Source organism: Antechinus flavipes, chromosome 4 (assembly GCF_016432865.1).
Source record: "Antechinus flavipes isolate AdamAnt ecotype Samford, QLD, Australia chromosome 4, AdamAnt_v2, whole genome shotgun sequence".
NCBI classification, from domain to species: domain Eukaryota; kingdom Metazoa; phylum Chordata; class Mammalia; order Dasyuromorphia; family Dasyuridae; genus Antechinus; species Antechinus flavipes.
This window is the reverse complement of record NC_067401.1, coordinates 134,167,775-134,186,979: the sequence shown is the minus strand read 5'-3', so window position 1 is coordinate 134,186,979 and position 19,205 is coordinate 134,167,775. Positions and strand designations below refer to the sequence as shown.

At 36.5% G+C, this 19,205-nt stretch overlaps 1 protein-coding gene across 3 annotated transcripts in view; it reads right to left on the bottom strand.

Annotated features, from left to right (window-relative positions):
• IKZF3 (IKAROS family zinc finger 3) overlaps positions 1-19,205 on the bottom strand; it is an 84,766-nt gene that overhangs the window by 8,731 nt on the left and 56,830 nt on the right. For all 3 annotated transcript variants that reach the window (XM_051994596.1, XM_051994597.1, XM_051994598.1), the window contains one exon: positions 10,107-10,223. In XM_051994596.1, the coding sequence (XP_051850556.1) occupies positions 10,107-10,223 (117 nt within the window). The remainder of the gene's footprint in view (positions 1-10,106; positions 10,224-19,205) is intronic.

Genomic DNA, 19,205 nt, shown 5'->3' with positions numbered 1-19,205 from the left:
GTTGCCCCTTTTACATAGAATTATGATGTCAAATCATGTCACTGCAACTTCTATAAAGCATTCCTTAATTTTAAGAAATACAGAACCATGACATCTTTTAAGTTTCACTAACAACTTCAGCCATCGTTTGTTGAATGCTTACTGGGTTTTTTTAAAAGTACTTTTGGAGGTATAAAAAGAAATGATATGTATGGTCTCTGAACCTTAGGAGCCTACAATATAATTGAAAAAAGAATGAAAAATTAAGTGAAATAATTGTAGGAAAAATGACAAGACAAAATGTGAGTAAGTGGTTGTATAACACAGACTGAAAAGCTTGGAAACAAAAAGTAATTTTGGGTTTAATCAGGGAAGTCTTCTTGGAAGAACTAAGGTGAGATGGGCTATGAATGGAATTTAAAGTACCAGAGAGATAGAATCAGGGACTAGATCAAGTGAAAACTCATAGGGAAAAAGAAATAAGATGTATATGGAAAAAAAATTAATGGCAATGTTAGGCAGAAGTGAGAACTAAGATTGGATGGGTACAGTAGAACTGGTTAATGGAGGACCATGGATGCCAGGCCGAGTGTGGCTTAGATCCAAAAGAGATCCCCTATATATGAACAAGGGGAGCATGTGTTGAAAAATGGTATTTTAGGAAGTAACAGTAAGCAGAATGGATTTGACAGACAGACCAGCAAAATGGACACATCCACTTCCATGGTCCCTAACACCTATAAGCCAAGGCGATTGTTCCAAGACCAAAACTGAGGAGAGAATAAAATAAGCAGCAAATCAGACGTCTCCTTCTTTGCTCAATAATCAACCTTAATGGAAAATAGACCATAGGCAGTTTCACCATGGGCTCTAATGTTCCACTTCTAAGAAGAATATATTTCTGAACGCTGCTGTGTTGAGATTTCAGTCTGAAAAAAATAAAGCTTTAGACTTCCCAAACAACCCCTTGAAAATGGTACCTAAATGATGAAGCTTAATATAACTTTTAGAGCTTCACCCCACCTGCTCTAATTAATTTAGCCTCTTCACAAGGTCCTCTCAGAATCTTCATGGAAGGGAGGAGGTCCAGGACCGTTTCCCCAGCATGAAAACATTTCACTAATTCTAGGTCTTAATCTTCTCTCTCATTAGCTTATTTCACTTAGCGAGGCCTAAGTTTAGCACCTGCAGTAGTACATTGCTAGAAAACAGCTGAGTGCTCAAAGTTGTGAGAGGCAAAACACTAAGAGGAAAAAAAGAAAACGAAAACTTTTGGATGAGTGGAAATAAGTAACTGAATTCTGTGGTTAAAGAAACAACCATTGTTCATTGTTAAGAAGATAGAAGAACCTCACACCTTCACGTGCAAGCAACTTATACTGATCAAATTCCCTCATCTCTGAGTTACGGTAACTTAAACAGCACAGATGTCTATCAGTCACCTGTAGAGATGATGACTCAATGTGTATGAAACTCACCAGGGTGAGCTACAGTAATCGAAAAGCCAAGAGCTCACGTTTCTCTAGTGACACACTCATTTAAAAAAAAGGGTTAGTCAAACCACAAAAATATAACTGCTTCCAAACCCACATTGGACCTATAGTCCGGCTTCAAGTCAGAATCACCTCACATCTCTTGAATGATTCATAATAACAGCTCCAGGCTGAAGCAGAAGTTCTTAGCCAATGAAAATACAACATCTAAAGAACGGGCTTGGTCAGGCTACCTGTTCTCTCTACAAAGTCCCATATTTAGAATATTAGTCATTTTTACATGACAACAAAGCTGTGACACAATTTGTGGGAATTCACAGGATTTGGGATTGGAAGAAACCTCAGAAAAAGGGAGAAATTATCTAGTCCAACTCATTTGATGAATTGTCATTGGCCATCTTCTCACTTTCCTGTCATTCTTTAAAAGTTGGGGTTCTTGGGGCAGCTAGATGGTGCAGTGGATTGAGCACCAGCCCCGAAGTCAGGAGGACCTGAGTTCAAATTTGATCTCAGACACTTAACATATCCTAGCTGTGTGACCCTGGGCAAGTCATTTAACCCCAATTGCAACAGGAAAAAAAAGTTGGGATTCTTAACGATTTTTGTGTCATTTGGGAAGTCTGGTGAAGTCTGTGGTCCTTTTTCAGAATAATTTTTTTAAATGAATAAAGTAAAATACATAGGATTGCCATAGAAACCAATTATATTGTAATACCGCTATCAAAAAAAAAAATTTTTTTTTAAAGTTTACTCACTCCAGATTAAGAAGCTTTGATCAAATACAATACCCTCATTTTACAGTTTAGGAAAACTTAGACCCAGAGAGAATTACCCCAATCACACATTAAGATCGGGGCTGAGGACTAAATGAGATAACAGGATTGTAGACTTAAAGAAGGCAGGAATGATAGTGAATATCTCTCATTTTATGGAGCAAGGAACTGAGGCTATAAAGAAGGGCTGACTTACTGAAGAATGTATAGCAGGGAAAAGGCAGAACCAGGATGAGAATTCTGAGTGAAGAAGTCCTGGAAGAAAGATGTTCCAAAGTCTCTGAATTTTCTCCAGAAGGAAAGTGGGGACCAAAAGAACTTTACTAATCCTGCATCTAATAGTTGTTAGCCTCTTGGACCTTTTTGACAGCCTGATACAACTTAAGAAACCCTTTCTTAAGTTAATATTTTTAAATGAATAAAATAAAATACATAGGATTGCAAGGGAAATGAATTATACTGAAATATCATTACCAAAATGTTCATAACAGTAACAACCACCAAGATCATGTACCTCAGGTTAAGAACATCTGTTTTCAAGGGTGTCAATCCGTAGTCCCTAAGCCAAACCCCAATCTGCGTCATTTGCCCCCAGATACAATATTCTTCATTTCCTGTTCTAAAACTGTTGGGTAGTGTGGGCATGAGCCTGTTAACATCTTCACAAGATATGAACAAATCTTAGGTATCATTGTATAAAAGTGTTGGGGAGGAACTCAAAAAATCAGTCTGTAATCATGATGACAATAAGGAAACCTACTGAAAAGATGAGGAAGATTTGATCAATTTTTTAAGAATCTTTAGTTAATAGAATGAGAGAAGGTAACTTTAGCCTGATTTTTACCACTTGGTTTTGACCCCTAAATTTCAGCAAGGTGATTAAACCATCCAGAAGAAGTGTCTCTGGATAGATTTCAGGGGATCCTGTGAACTTGGATGGGGGGAAATTTCATCTTTATTTTCACTAACCTCCAAATTAAATTTAGCATTTCCTTCAATTATTTTAAAAAATGATTCTGAGAAGGAGCCTATAAGTTTCACCAGACTGCCAAAGAGATTCATAACATAAAAATGGTTAAAAGGATGCCATAGTTTGATCCCTTCTCTCTTTTTTTTTTTTTTTGGTTTTCATACATTTTTGTATCATTTTCACACTTCATTAGCACTTTGCACAAAATAGACCCTTAATAAGCATTTTTTTGATTGATTGATGTTTGGGGCCGATGATAGGGAAGTGGTGCTGCTCAGTCAAATTCATGATCCAATTCATTCACCGAACAGTGTCTACAGCTACTTGTTTGGGAAGATAAAAATATCAACAGGACACAAAATGATTTACAATTCTTGGTGGGGGAGGGGAAAAGGGAAAGATATAGACCCATGCTAGTCTTTGATTCTAGCAAAGGAGCAGGCATCAAATATAGTCACTTGTGGCAAGGACAGCTGGCAGAACTTCTCAGAAGAATTAGGGTAAGGGGTATGTTGGTAGCACCTGGTCCACATTCCATTTTAGGCCAATACATTCATATAATATATACTGAGCACCTGCTATGTATCAGGCATTATGCTCATTGCCATGGGGGATATAAAAATTAATTAAATTGGTTTCTATCTCTAAGGAACTTATAAATTAATAGGGGAGAAAGGATGTAAGTGCCATCTAAGTGGCACAAAATGCACAAAGAAGACAAAGACATAGAAATAATAAAAAAAAAGCTCATGAGTGCTAATCTATTCTTTTCTTGAATATCTCTAGAGCCAGGTATTATGCAAATTCCCCTGAACACTTATTCTTGCAATTTTGTCACCCGGATAGATAAAACAATAGACTATTTTCAGACAATCTTTACTGTTTGGAAGGAAAGTTGCTACTTCCTCATAAATCCCAATAGATATTTTTATTAGAATGTAAGCTTAGAACAGGGACTATTTTGGCCTCCTTTGCATCTCTAGAACTTAGTACAGTGTCTGGCACATAATAAGTGTTTAACAAATACTTGATTTTGCTTTTTCATTAGTTATCTCTCATACCTGGAATTCTCTCCCTTATCTCACCTCCAGAAACAAACAAACAAACAAAAAAGAACAAGCTTTTCTGTCCCCCTTTCCTCTGCTGACTATCTCCAATTTACCTTGTATATATCTTGTTTATACATAGTTATTTGCATGTTGTTTCCTCCTTTGTCTGTAAACTTCTTGAGGGCAGGGACTAATTTTTTTTTTTTTTTGCCTCTACTTCCATCTCTCTCACTGTAGTTAGCACAATGCAGGGCATACTGCTGGACATTAAAAAAATAATTTCTGATTTGCTGATTTTGCTATTACCAGATAGGTCTCCATGAGTAGTCAGGATATCAAATTATACCTCTCAGTTTCTTTATCTCCTATCAGACCTTGAGCAAACTTTTTGTTTGTTGGGCAAAAAAAAAGTAGGAAAAAAGAAAAAGTATCTCCTCAAAATGGATGTGGTTTCAGGCTAAGTGTGAGTAAAAATCCCCTGTCTCTGATTGATCACGGGAAGAAAAGAGAGAAGAGAACAGAATTGTAAGGAGGAGGATAGGGGACTGCAACAAGAGAAACTGCTTAAGGGTCACATTGGGGTTTTTTTGGTGGCAAAAGAATTTGGCCTCTGTAAAGTAGGTGCCATTTGTTCCTGGCATTGGCCAGGAGACAGCAGAGAGAAATAGTTCTGGTCATTATAGTTTCTCTTTCTAATGGACTGTGATCTCCTCAAGTGCAAGGACTGTCTTTTACCCCCTTTTTATATTCTTAATGCTTAGCACAGTGCCTGGAACATATTTGATAGTTAATAAGTATTTAATAAATAATAAATCAATCAGCTATTATTGACTGGCTCAAACTTTAGAGCTAGATGCTACTGCACACACAGGTGCACACACACACACACACACACACACACACACACACACTTCCCACCCAAGAAGCTTTTTCTCCCCCATTTTTCACTGTCAAGTTTTTAATTTGACCCCAAATTGGCCACGTGCACAAAACTCAACTCAAATTAGTGAAGCTTAGAGGTCAGGGTCCTTTAGGCCTCTGAGAAGGGAGAGAGATAGGCAGTTTTCACCCTTAGAAACAGGTAGTGAAACTGCTTCCTACAGTTTTTTTAGGCAAAGAAAGCAGTTTCTTATTAACTTCACAGAGAGAGCTGGTAGGTGCATTATTCTGAAGTGTCAGAATTTCACTAACACTCTTACAATGGGTGAGAGATTTTTGTATATGTATGTGTGTTATCAACATGAAGAAAAAAATCTTTTAATATGAGGAATAAATCAAATTCAAAAGCAGGGAAAACTGGAGTGTTATTCTAAACTGCAGGGTTTTTTTGAGGAAGAAAGAAAATCCAGAGAAATAACTGTAATTTTTTTCCCCTTTTCCCCCCAAATGGGGAATCGGTGACTTGATTTTGAGCAAGTGCTTCAATGATGTTTTTGTTAGGAATTGAGTCAAATAAAGTTTTGGCAGTAAACCAAGATACTGAGAAACAAAAAATAAAGATTTGTGCTATCAAAAGTAACATCCTAGTCTTTCATAAGAATAGCTAAGAAAAGTTTATTTCAATGATATAAGGATATTAACTGATGAGCATATATATGATATTATTTCCTATTTGACAGAATTTCCTGGAAAATCAATAAGATGGATTTTATTTTTCTTCTCTCATTGGCAGTTTGTGTTTATAGTCTTATTCTCCAACAAAAGCAATTTCTGTGTGTCTAGGCTTCTCTAAGCTTTAATCAAGGCTTTTCATTTGCAGCATATGGAAAATAGTGCCCAATTTGGATGTGCTAACCAGTGTGTCTGTACAAAAGGCTGCCCCGATGGCACATTTTGACCTTTGCCTTTATAGTTCAAGAGGTTAGAAAAGCCAAGATTGGTCTGTAAATGGCTTCAGGTATTAATGGGAATGACTCATTCTTTTTTTCACACCTTACCCATATCCCAGGGAGCTTATGTCTTCAGAAAACCATATTCTAGTTCCTTAAACAGTCAGAAAAAGAATTCTTCCTGCTATCCTCCCCCCTCCCCCATTTTTTCCAGTCTTATTATACCTCCCACCCTCACTTACTCTCAGATCTAATGACGATAACCTCCTTGCTGTTTCTTGAACAAGACATTCTATATTCCAACTATATTTTACTTGCTGCATCCCCATTTGGAAATTTCTTCCCCTCCCTTCCTGTACCCCCTGATTCTCTGGTTTCTTTCAAGTTCCAGCTAAAATTCTATCTCCTGTCTTTCTCAATCAGTTTAATCCCTCTGTAAATTATCTTCAATTTATCCTGTCCAAAGCTTGTTTGTACATAGTTGCTTACACGTTGTCTCCTCCATTAGATTGTATGTTTTATGATGGCAAGGACAGCCTTTTGTCTTTCTTTGTATATTTGGCACAATATCTGGCACACAGAAAGCACTAAAAATGTGAACTGGCTGAGGAAGAAGTAATTAAGCTAAGAATGAAGGGTGTAAGTAAATGTTGGAAGGTTGGCTTAGTGCTTAATTCGCAAGTAAAACATATCAACATTTGTCTTGTCCTAATTTTTTTCCTGCACATTCTCTGCTTCTAGTTACAGAGTATTGAGAGAGAGGTACTATGGTTGCAGCCAAAATGGTACCAATTTAATCAGGCAATACATGCATAGCTTGGTGACATATGATTTATATTGTTTAATAATTTTTGCTTAATAACAACACAAGATTGACTAGGTTGGTAAGGAATTTTCAAGCCATCATAAAGATAGTCTCCTCAGATATAAAGGATATGTTAAGTATGTTGGTGGAAGGAGTGTCTATTCTAATTAAACCAGGAATCTCTAAAGTAATGATAATTAATATTATTAATGAGAATAATTAAGAGTGTTATGGCTCACTTTCTTCACAACTACTCTATGAAGTAAATTATTCATATCATTCTTGATTTTACAGATGAAAAAATCAAGGCTCAGGAAAGTTATTTACTTGCCCAAAGTCAATCATCTAATAAGTGTCAGAAATAGTTTTCCCATAATGCATGCTGGTACTTCCCATAAAGAAACTTGCATAAATAGAGTTGTATGTCATCATTATTTTTAATCCTCCTATCATAGCTTTATAACTTTTAAAAAAATAAAGTTTAAGTACCAAATATGGACAATGTAAACACAAAATGACTGCCGCCATGGCTGGTTCAGAGTCTCTCTTGTTATATCTCCCATTCATGCTTTCTGTTGAGCAATTCCCAGTTATAACATAGGGACAAGAAGTCCTGAAGTAGTCACCTCAGTTCAAATTACCTGTCAGATATAACTGGGGCTGCTGCCTGATGACTCAGATGATATGGGGAAATCACCATCTATGAAGTCTATAGAGGTGGAGTCAAACTCAAAGATGGGTGCCACTAATTCCTGTGGGAGCATATTGGTTTGAAAATGCTACCTATGTTTCATTGTATTTTTATTTATTTTGTTAAATATTTTCCAGTTACATTTAATCTAATTCAGGAAGCACTGAGGAGTGTTCGTTTCACACTTCTGCTCCAAAGTACTTGACACTAGATTGGGGATAAAATATTGAAATCCTATGGCCACAAATAGCAAGAAGCAGTCGAGATCCAAACTATATTGTATTATATCTAAAATATGTAAGCCTCTAAATAGGCTTAAGATAGTGGCCATAATTAATCAATATTAATTATAGTAATCATATATTATTATATTAAAATTAAATAATGTAATTTACTATAGTAAACACACATGATTGTATTATATAAATATATTAATAATAAATATATAATGTTAATTATATAATAATAATTGGTTTCTTATTTCAGTTTCTTCAAGTAAAAATGCATTTTACCCATTACTGGCTTAACATTAAGCATTTTAAAGACATCAATTTTCTTCTACCCCTCTTTATTCTATCACCTTCAGTCCTTTTGATTAAATTAACCTTTTCTCCAAATTCAAATATTAACCAAAGAGTTTATAGTCGAGGTCTTTCCAGTCTTAAAAGAAACATATGAATGAATGAGTAGGGAAGAATGAAAGGGAAGAGAAGAAGTATTTATCAAGCACCTACTATAGTCTAGGAACTGTATACTTTTACAAATGTTATCATTTGATCCTCACAATAACCCTGGGAGTTTGGTGTGGTTAACTGTTCCCATTTTATAGCTGAGGAAACTGAGGCAGCCCAAGTGACTTGCCCAGGGTCATAATGCTAATTAATAAGCATCTGGGATTGGATTTGAATTTAGGTCTTCTTTCTGACACCAGGCCCAGCAATCTATATACACTGTGCCACTTAGCTATTAGGATCTGGAATAAAGAAGAGATAGAATGTTGTCTTTAGAATTGCAAGATCTTGTTTGGAGTCTTGCCTCTCCTGCATTGGGCAAATACAAAACAAACTCTGGATTGAAGGTTCCTCTTCTGTAAAATGGGGACATTAGACTACAGGGTCTCCCAAGTTCCTGCCAGCTCTAAAACTATGACTTTTTGATCCTAATGTTTCAAACTATTCAAAGTTTTCCTTGTGTGCTTTAGAAACTCCAAGTCTACAAAGATATATATCACCTCCAAAGGGAATGCATTCCTAAAATTTGTCAGAATCATGATTCTGTGCCTAAACCATCCAGGTCTCATTGTTTGACCACCTTCCCCAAAGATCAGGAAGGGTCTTAATCAGTCTAAGTTAAAATATATTGTTTATTAGTCCAACACAATTTGTTTTTTATCTGTCCAATATTATGAAAATCATTTGACAAGAAATAAAACCAAAGAAAGGCCCAAATTTAGGTAACCTTGAAACATGGATTTTCTTAATTTATCAATTTATCACAACATATATATGCAGGAAAAAAACCTTCAGACTAAAGCTGAATTTCACCCAGTTCAAGAGTAGGGTAGGCAATTGATCTTTGTAAAAGATATTAGGGGATGGTGGTAGGGAGAGAAATAGAGCTGAGATTAGAGATAAACAGATGTGATAAAAGGACTGACAGGGCTGCTAAAATTCTGTGTGGCAAAGCAGCTCTATTTTGATTTGGATAACTATTTTTGTTCAACATCAATGCCTTGAAACCAATTTATAAGTAAACCTAATGCATTCATTTCAGCTGTCCACTTCACAAAAATAAATCTCCCTTAATTATCATGGTCACATGCATGCAAACATCTGGGAAAATTTATCAAAATGCTGATGGTCTTCAACAGTTGAAACATTTTAAGAAATCATCTCATTTTTTTTAGTCATCTCATTTTGCACATTTTCACCTAACAAGGTGAAAATCCATGACATAAAGATTAACTCCAGCAAACAAAACATTTCCATCAAATCTTGTTATTTAAGATGTTTGCTTCTTAGATGCTCTCTCTTCAAATTCAATGCCTGGCCAATATTTTTCAAAGTATTAAATTGATTAGGGCATCAAACAGCTTCAAGTAGAAAAACATATGAAAAGGCTCACTGTCTTGAAAAGGCTGTCTTGGCACAAAAATAAGAGAAGGTGAAAAAAATTTTCTGTTCAATACATGTCACACAAGGAAGAAACTAAATACATATACATATACATATATATATATATAATAAAAAAGCAAATTCTATTTATTAAATAGGAATTCCAAATACTGGCATAATCTTTATTTATATTTCTTTAGTTAAAATTCATCTTATTTGCTCCATGCATCAAAATGACTTTTTAGAATAAAAAATAAATTAGAATGAAATAAGAAGATAATATACACGAATTACTTATTTTAAACTAGACTGGGTCAAGATGGCCCTTGTGTAACATTTACTCTGTGTTATTTCCTTCAGATGGATCTGTTAACAGCAGCAGGCAAAGGGCTTGTATTCTTACCAATAAATTTCTGGGGCATCGAGCTTTTTCTTTTGGCCACGTTGGTTGCTAATCTGTCCAGCACAAGAGCTCTTTCGGTTCCCATCTCTGCTTTGAGATGTCTCGCCTCCACGCTGGCTGGTTTGGGAAAATGTAAGAAAGAAGGGAAAAAAAAACAAATAGGTAAGAGGGAAACGTTTACAAGTCTGATGCACACTTGGTTGTTGTGGCTTCCTGTCTAATATTGTTTGGACTCTTGCAGAGGGTTCCTGCTGTGGTCAGGGAAGCCTAGCATAGAGCCATATACAAACCTAATTGTCTAGGGTGAGGTAGGAAAGAATGACCCATCCCCAACCAAGACCTTCATTAGCATGAGGAAGTATAAAATGAATAGCCCTGGATGTGGGTGGTTGAGAAAGGGGGAGACACACACACACACAGAAAAAGAGATAGAGAGTCAGAGAGACAGAGACGCACAGATTCAAAGAGAAAGAGACACAGAGACAGAAGCAGAGAGAGAGAGAAAAACAAACAAGAGACAGGGAGAGAGGCAGAGACACAGTCAGACAGGCAGGCAAAGAGAAAGAGAAAGGCAGAGGAAGAGACAGAGACACAGAGATAGAGAGACAGAGAAAGAGAGATAAAGGCAGAGGCAGAGAGACACAGGCAGAGAGAGAGACACACAGAGAGACAGACAGAGAGACAGAGACAGAGAAAAAGGAGAGGGAGAGGGAGCTCCTCTAACTCACTGCTCTGCTTTCTTTCTGATTCTGAATAATGCTGTGTGTGTGAGACACCTGCAGACTGGAATATCTAACAGCTTGTCAGAGGGTTAAAAAATGTGGTTCCCTGGATAAAGGGTTCTATTTATTACACTGTTTAAAAATAGGATTAAAACTATAAAGTAGCAAGAAATCTGTTTAATTATTTGTACTTGTATGTGTGTGTTTGTATGCATGTATTTGCATGTATTGAACATGCTTCTCTCTGTTCCTTTCTCTTTGCAGGGCAATAAATGTCAGTTATGGTTAAAATGCCCTGGGCACAGCTAACAAACACTTTGCCACTGTTTTCTAACAGCAGATTTTGGTTGATAATCAGTGTATGAACCTTTGAATGAGGTAGTTATGTGCTATAATGGACAGAGTTCGGGGCTTGGACACAGTAAGACTGGAGTTCAAATCTTGCCTCAAATACTTACCAGCTGTGTGTCCCTGAGAAAAATCACTTAGCTTCTTGATTTCAGTTTAGTTTTTATATTGCTCTTTGAGGTTTGCAAAATGCTTAACACATGTTAGCTCATTTTCTCCTCAAAAGAACTGGGGGTAAAGGACAATTGCTATTGTTAGTTCCAGTTTTGTAGATGATGAACCTGAGGCTGGGGAACTTTCCCAGAGTCACAAGGCTAATAAAGACCTGAGGCAGGATCTGAAGTCAGGTACTGTTTTATTTAATTGGTCTTTGGAATTTTCTTGGTAAGGATATCAAAGTGGTTTGCCATTTCCTTCTCTACCTCCTTTTATAGATGAGGAAATTGAGGCAAACAGAATTGAGTGATGATGAGTTTTCCCGACTCCAAGATTGACATTCTATCCACTTCACCATTTATCTGCCCCATAGAATTCAGCTATTCCAAATTCCAAATCCAGCAGTCTTATCCACTGCACCACTTAGCTGTAAAATGAAAGGCTTGCTTGGATCCCGTCGACTCTAACTATATGAAATCATGAACCTTTCAGATCTCATCTACAGAATTATAATACTTAGTTCAGCAACTGAATCTTTTGATTGGAAATCAATTTCCAAAAATAACAGTTCACTTTCACACCAACTCTTCAGGTTTATGTCCTGAAGTGAAGCAGTAACACAAGCTGCTTCAAAAACATGGTTTTCTATTCAAATATTTGTGTGCTGTCCCAAGCAGATTTGGTACATTTTAGGAATTTCAAGAAAATAATTTTCAATCAGTTAAAGGAAGAAAAAATTGAGAGGTAATCCTTAAACTGCCATCAAAAGGGTGTATTTGAAGCACTGGGTTAGATGTCAGAAGACCTGGGTTCAAACCTTGGTTCTAACATTTATTAATGACCCGAACTTGCACAAGCCATTTAGCCACCATGGATTCTTACCTATAAAATGAGGGGGTTGGAATACATAAGTTTAAAGATCCTTTTAGCTCTAGCATCCTTTATATCTATTAGCAGTCGCCCCCCCCCCAAAATCAGTTATAGTACAAAGTTTGCATCACATGAGAAAATTATTATTTTTTCTACATTATGTTGCTATGCGATTTGGAGTTTGCTAAGGCTGCTGGACTGAGGGCTTAATGGTATGATGGGTTTATTATACAAGAAGATACTCCAACCCTACATTCTCAGGGGGTAAGGGGTGGGGTGGTCTAAGAGTTAAGCATTTTACTACCTGAAACAGACATGCATCTGGTGTCCAGGAAAAAAAAAACAACCCTACCACCTCTCCCATAAGTGAAAAGCGATGATCACCATAAGCCAGCACAGATTCATAGAAAACAAATCCTATCAGCCTAATTCCATTTCCTTTTTGGATCAGAGTTACTGTATTAATGGTAGTTCTCAAAGTATGGAGCAGGAACTCTCCTATACTGAGACCTTTTCAAGTGGTTATTTTCATATTAAGACATTTTAATTTATAATAAGAAAATGTCAATCAATATAACTTACATAAACAAAAATTCTTGATGAGGAGGTTCTCAATAATTTTAAACAAAATGGTTAAAAATCACTATACTAGGGGAATGTCACAAATATATTATGATCTGAATTTAAGCAAGGCATTTGACCAAAAAAATCTCATATCATCATGGACAAGGAAGAAATATATATATATACTGAGATCAGTGCTGGCTGAATGAATGAACTTCCCAAAGTGGTGACTATTGTCAACCTGGAGGGATGTCTCTATTGGAAGATCACAGTGCTCTGTCCTTTGCCATATCATATGCAATGCTTAGATAACATCATCTTTTTATCTAACATCAAATTTTTATAAATGACACATTTGTTTTTTTTTTTAATTTTTTAAATAATTTTTTATTGCTAGAACGCATGCCAGGGTAATTTTTTACAGCATTATCCCTTGCATTCACTTCTGTTCCGATTTTTTCCCCTCCCTCCCTCCACCCCTTCCCCCAGATGGCAAGAGTCCTTTACATGTTGAATGGGTTGCAGTATATCCTAGATACAATATATGTGTGCAGAACCAAACAGTTTTCTTGTTGCACAGGGAGAATTGAATTCAGAAGGTATAAATAACCCGGGAAGAAAAACATAAATGCAAGCAGTTTATATTCATTTCCAGTGTTCTTTCTCTGGGTGTAGCTGCTTCTGTCCATCTTTGATCAATTAAGGCTCTCTTTATCAAAGAGGTCCACTTCCATCAGAATACATCCTCAAACAGTATCGTGTTGAGGTATATAATGATCTCCTGGTTCTGCTCATTTCACTCAGCATCAGTTCATGTAAGTAAATGACACATTTGGAGGGACAGATAAAACTCTGATGAACAGAATTGGAATCTAAAAATATTTAGAATGATGGACTGGATCAAGAAATCAGAGATTTTTGCAGAGGCAAATATAAAGCTTTATATTTGAGATTGTGGATTGTAAGATAGGGGTGGATGGGAACAGAGATGAAGCTAGGCAACAGCTGAATGAATCAAAAATGTTGTAGAAGTGAAATAAACCAATTTCTTTTCTTTTTACTAATTTGATCTTAAGCTTCCCTAATAGAAGCATTCTCCAAAACAAAAGAGGTTATAGCTTCATTTGTCTGTGTCTTAGTCAGACAACATCTGGCATACTGTGTTCAGTTCTTGATGTTTTAAAATCTCGATGATTTTAGGGGGCCTATAAACATGGTAGGGCATGTTTGGAAGATGGTGACCAGGATACTGAGGACACCTGATAAATACTGTGCAATATATAGGATGAAGATGGGTTAAAAGGACTAGGAATGTTTAGCCTAAAGAAGAGATTTTCTGGAGAGACAATACAAAAACCTTCAATCATTTGATGAACTGTCACACAGAATAGGAATTAGATTTGTTTTGTTCAGCCTACAAATATTAGGTGGGAACTGTATTAAAAGGCAGATTTCAGTTCTCTATAAGGAAAAATTTCCCAATGTTAGATGGACTTGAGAGATGAGTTCCATATTGGTGGAAGTCTTCAAGTAGACTTTAGGAGATCACTTGTCAGAGATATTGGGGAAGCTTCTTGAATCAAATGGCCTGAGAAGGAGCTTGCAACTCTGAAATTCTATGAACATGTGGGGAAGATTCTAGAGCAAGGGTTCTGAACCTTTTTTTGTGTCCCGAATGCCTCTGGGCATCTGGAAAAGTCTAATGGACTTCTCCTGAAAACATTATATATGATTACAAAAGTACATAGGATTACAAAGGAAACCAAAGATTAGTGAAAACAAACATGCAGTTTTCCCAGTCTAAGTTCATCAACTTTCTAAAATCTATCCACAGACTCTTTTAGAACTGTTTTTCTAGCTAGTCAAACGTGATTAAGTTGATGCAGTTAAAATTCACAAGAAAGAATGTAAAATATGAAACTAAGCATTTTTTCCTTTGCGATTTTGCAGGTGTAATGGGGCTTTACAGATCAGTCATTTCTTTATCAGACTATAAAGACTAGTCAGTGTGACTATTTTGCTGATGTCAGACAATTCTTTACTATGACTCAAGGAGGTACCTGTTTAGTAAAAAGCATGTTAAGCTATATATTCTATGGTATCTGGCTATGAATATAGCTTGTGAAAATGGGAAAAACGGGGCTGGGGAAAAAGAAGAATGACCAAATTGACTAGGCTTTAACAAACTAGCCTAAGCAAAACAACTTTGGGCTCTAAACAAATGTTACCTAATCTCCTGATAAATTACTCAATCCACATCCCTAAGCATCCTGGCCATCCTGCCTCCCAGGTCTGGACATTTTCACTGAATGTGCTCCATGCTTGGAGTGCTCTTCATTCTCAGTTCTTCCTTCTGGTTCCTTCAAATCAAAGTTAAAATCCCATATTTTACAGGAAGCCTTTCCCAATACCCTTCTGAGAGGATATCCAGTTTATTTTTTCTATAGCTTCCTTCTTCATATTTAGTTGCATGCTATCTCCCTCATTAGAGCATAAGTTCCTAGTGTTTTTTTGTTTGTTTGTTTTTCTTTGGACCCCTAGCACATAGTGCCTGGTAGACAGTATGCACTTAATAAATACTTGTTAACCTAATGTGATTCTTTTTGTACTATTAGGATACTGCCATTGGATAAATGGGTCAAATACATTTTCAGGTAAAGGGTAAAATCTCACACATACTACTTTTGGACAAAAGGGAAAACTTTCTATAGCTTTAGCATTGGACTGCTTGTGGGTAGTTAAAGGATTTAACTAAAAGCAGAAAGCTTCACTGTTTAGACAACTGCCTACTAGCCAAAGGAATGGCTGAATTTTTTTTTTTGGTGGCAATTTAGCAGTCCAAGAAGAATATCTACCAAGATATGGAGAGATGAGATCAGTGTCAATGGAGAGAACACACAACCCCCACCAAAAATCACAGATATTTTGAAATATGGAATAATTCTGAATATAGACTCAGGGAGTTTGAAATAAGTCCTCAAATTCAAACTCAACTAAATTAGACTGGGTAAGAGAAGTCAATGAAGTTCATTTGCCTAGGAGTATTTGAATTCTGGTTCAGCAATAGCTATCTATAAGAGTCATCTATATAAAAGCATTGATTATTTTTCCATCAGATAATTATAGTAAAATGGGAAGCAATCAGTATGAAGTTCTGTCTTTAATCTCTGTTATTGCTATTTTGCTAATTTTTCCTCCAGTCATTCATACATTTACATATAGGAGTGAGTTATAAAGATATGTCTATTTAGTCCTATGATCAAGACTACTTTAGGATGCCTGCCTCCTTGCATGATCATTGTCCCAATTTAACAAAAGTCATTCTCAATTAGACCCAATAGGTCAATGTTGCTGTTTAATCAGTAGCTGATAGATAACTCTTAAGTTGGTAAGTATAACTAACATATTGGATAACAAGAGTCAGGGGCCAAAAGAAGAATAATTCCCAAAGACAAGAATAGAATGTTAGCTTTAATCTAATAGGAAAAAATTCACAAAGGATGTACATAAAGTCTTACATTTGGCTGCGAAAGAATCAAATTCACAAGCACACAGGAGGGGAGACATGGTCATACAGTGCTTCATCTGAGAAAGATCTATGCGCTGTAGTAAGTAGCAAGCTTAGTGAGAGTCAACAGGGTGATATGCAAGCAAAAATGCTAACTGGTCTTGTGGCTCCATTAGGAGAGTCAGAGCCTCGAGGAATAAAAAGGTGAGAGACCTTTTCTGTCCTCTGAATTATTTCCTGTTCAGTTCAGGGCACCACCATTTAAGGAGGATGTTGATAATCTGAAGACTATCCAGAATAATGAAAGGACCTGAGTCAGTGTCAGTTGAGAGCAGGGTGAAGAAACAGACTGCAGGAGAGAGGACTGAGGGAAGGTGAGGGAATGGGGAGAGGGGAGACTGGGAGGATGTGATGGTTCTGTTCATGGCTATGAAAGACTGTCATAGAAGGGGGATTCTACTTGTTCTTTTTGTATTGAAAGCAATGAGAACCTGGAGTCAGGAGGACCTGAGTTCAAATTCAGCCTCAGACATTTACTAGTTGTATGACCCAAGTCAAGTCACTTAAGCCTGATTGACTCCAAAAAGAAAAAAAGAAAAAGAGCAATGGGTCCAGAGTTGCAAAGTCATATTTAGGCTTGATATTAGGAAAAACCTTTAGAGTTTATCCCATATAGTTGAGTTGGAAGGTGATAAACTTTCTTCCTCTGCCTTGGAGGTCTTTAAACACAGAGAAAGCAAATCAATTTCATCTCCAAATTTCTTACAGAATATAACAGCACATTGTGGGAATCAGGTTCTCCTTTAGTCTCTCATTCACTCTTGCTGTGTATTATCAACAGACTGACCAAAGGTTAAAACTCTGTCTACAAACCTAGTATTCAATCTCATTTTTATTTTTAACCCACAATAGTCTGTTGCCCTGTAGGTGTTTTACAACTACTGAATTCTACACTTTTCCCCACTCCCAATGGTTACACTTTGATATGAAAAGAAAATGCTATTGAACTAGAAAAATCACCTTGGAACACATAGGAGGAATCATCTAGGTACTTGATGGGGGTGGGTGGGGAACATAAATATTATTAGATCCTAATCCTGCTTTACACTAACCTTAGGACTAAACTGTCTATACAGTCTAGACTTGTCATCATGTCTCAGCAATGCAAGTGGCGGACAACCAGTTTGGCAAGTTAGTAAGGGAACTAGATAATGGGTTTAAATGATGAAATAGGAAATCCGTTCCTGGGTGGTATTTGGAGAGTTAATGTTGCAAGAAGTTGGGTGGGGGGGATTTGAGAGGTTAACAAAAGCATAAACTATTTGCACACAGTTTATGAGTAAGCTTGGAAATTCAGTATACTTGCCTCATTTTAACCTCTGAACCTCTGCCTAGCATAACATAGAAATAATGACCATTAGCAAGGAACTTTGAAAGACATGAAAGCAAAGTTCTATGATTGCATAAACAAGAAATGCTGAAAAGACAACAGTAAGAATAATACAAAGCCACAGTCATAGAGCATTGCCTTTCTTCCCCTTCGAAAGATTAACTTTTTTTTATCTGCTCTTTGGCTAGTTGTTTCTATGATGAAGTTTCTGACCCAAGGAAATGGACAGTTTCATTATAGTTTTCCTTTTCTTTTCAGTTTTTCATTAGACCCTGAAGGCAAAGGAGACTTCCTGTCTTTTTCTGAGGGTGTGTGGTCACTAGTTGATGGAGAGCAGAAAGCGGGGAGGGCAGGGAGGAGAGTGGGTTATTGTGCAATGAGAATTGTCTAATGAGATTGCTATCAACAATTTGAGGCAGGTTTTAACAAAAGACTACACGAAAAACTTGCCTTTTTGAGCAATAGGATGAATGATAATCATGAAGTATTATCAGTTTTCATCTATTTTAAAGATGGATTTCTTAATATTTACATTTTTTAAGACCTCTTCTCATCTTGGTCCAGACATAATGTATTTGGTCCAAAACCTCCAGGCAATATAAATAAGTCCTTGTTAGAAGCAAAGAGCATGACACTGGGAAATGAATATAAACTGATTGCATTTTTGTTTTTCTTCTCGGGTTATTTATACCTTCTGAATCCAATTCTCCCCGTGCAACAAGAAAACTTCGATTCTGCACATGTATATTGTATCCAGGATATACTGTAACCTATTTAACATGTAAAGAATTGCTTGCCATCTAGGGGAGAGGGTGGAGGGAGGGAGGGGAAAAATCAGAACAGAAGTGAATGCAAGGGATAATGCTGTAAAAAATTACCCTGGCATGGGTTCTATCAATAAAAAGTTATTAAAAAAAAAGCAGCAAAGAGCATGAAGACTAAAGGTTCTGATGAACTCCTCTTTGTCCTTAATTGTGTGTGTGTGTGTGTGTGTGTGTGTGTGTGTGTGTGTGTGTGTGTGTGTGTGTGTTTGTGTGTTGGATCCTTTTGGCAATGTAATGAAACCTATGGACACATTTTCAGATTATTTTTAAACACATAAAATAAATATGCAATAAAATGCATAGGGCTACAAAGGAAACTAATTCTATTGAAAGTAATGAAAAGATTTTAAAAGCAAGTTCATAGACTCCTGGTTAAGAATGCTTGTTCTAGATATAAAAAGAAGCATCTTGGAAATAAAAAGAATAAAGTACGTAATAGTTATTATACTTCAATCTAATTAAAGTCAAAAGTTATCCTGCTATATCATGAAGCTGAACCCAGGGGTTCATGAAAACTCTGCCAATGGATTACAAATTCTTAGAGGTCTCACAAAGTGAAAAAAGTCTATGTAGACTAAGCAACAGACTACATTATTTATCATTAAAAGACTTGCCCTAGCTAAGTCTATAAAGTTTCATCAATGGAAGATTGGCCACTAGCCAAATCATGGCTGAACAACTTATCTACCAAAACACAGAGGTGTGGGATCTGTGCTG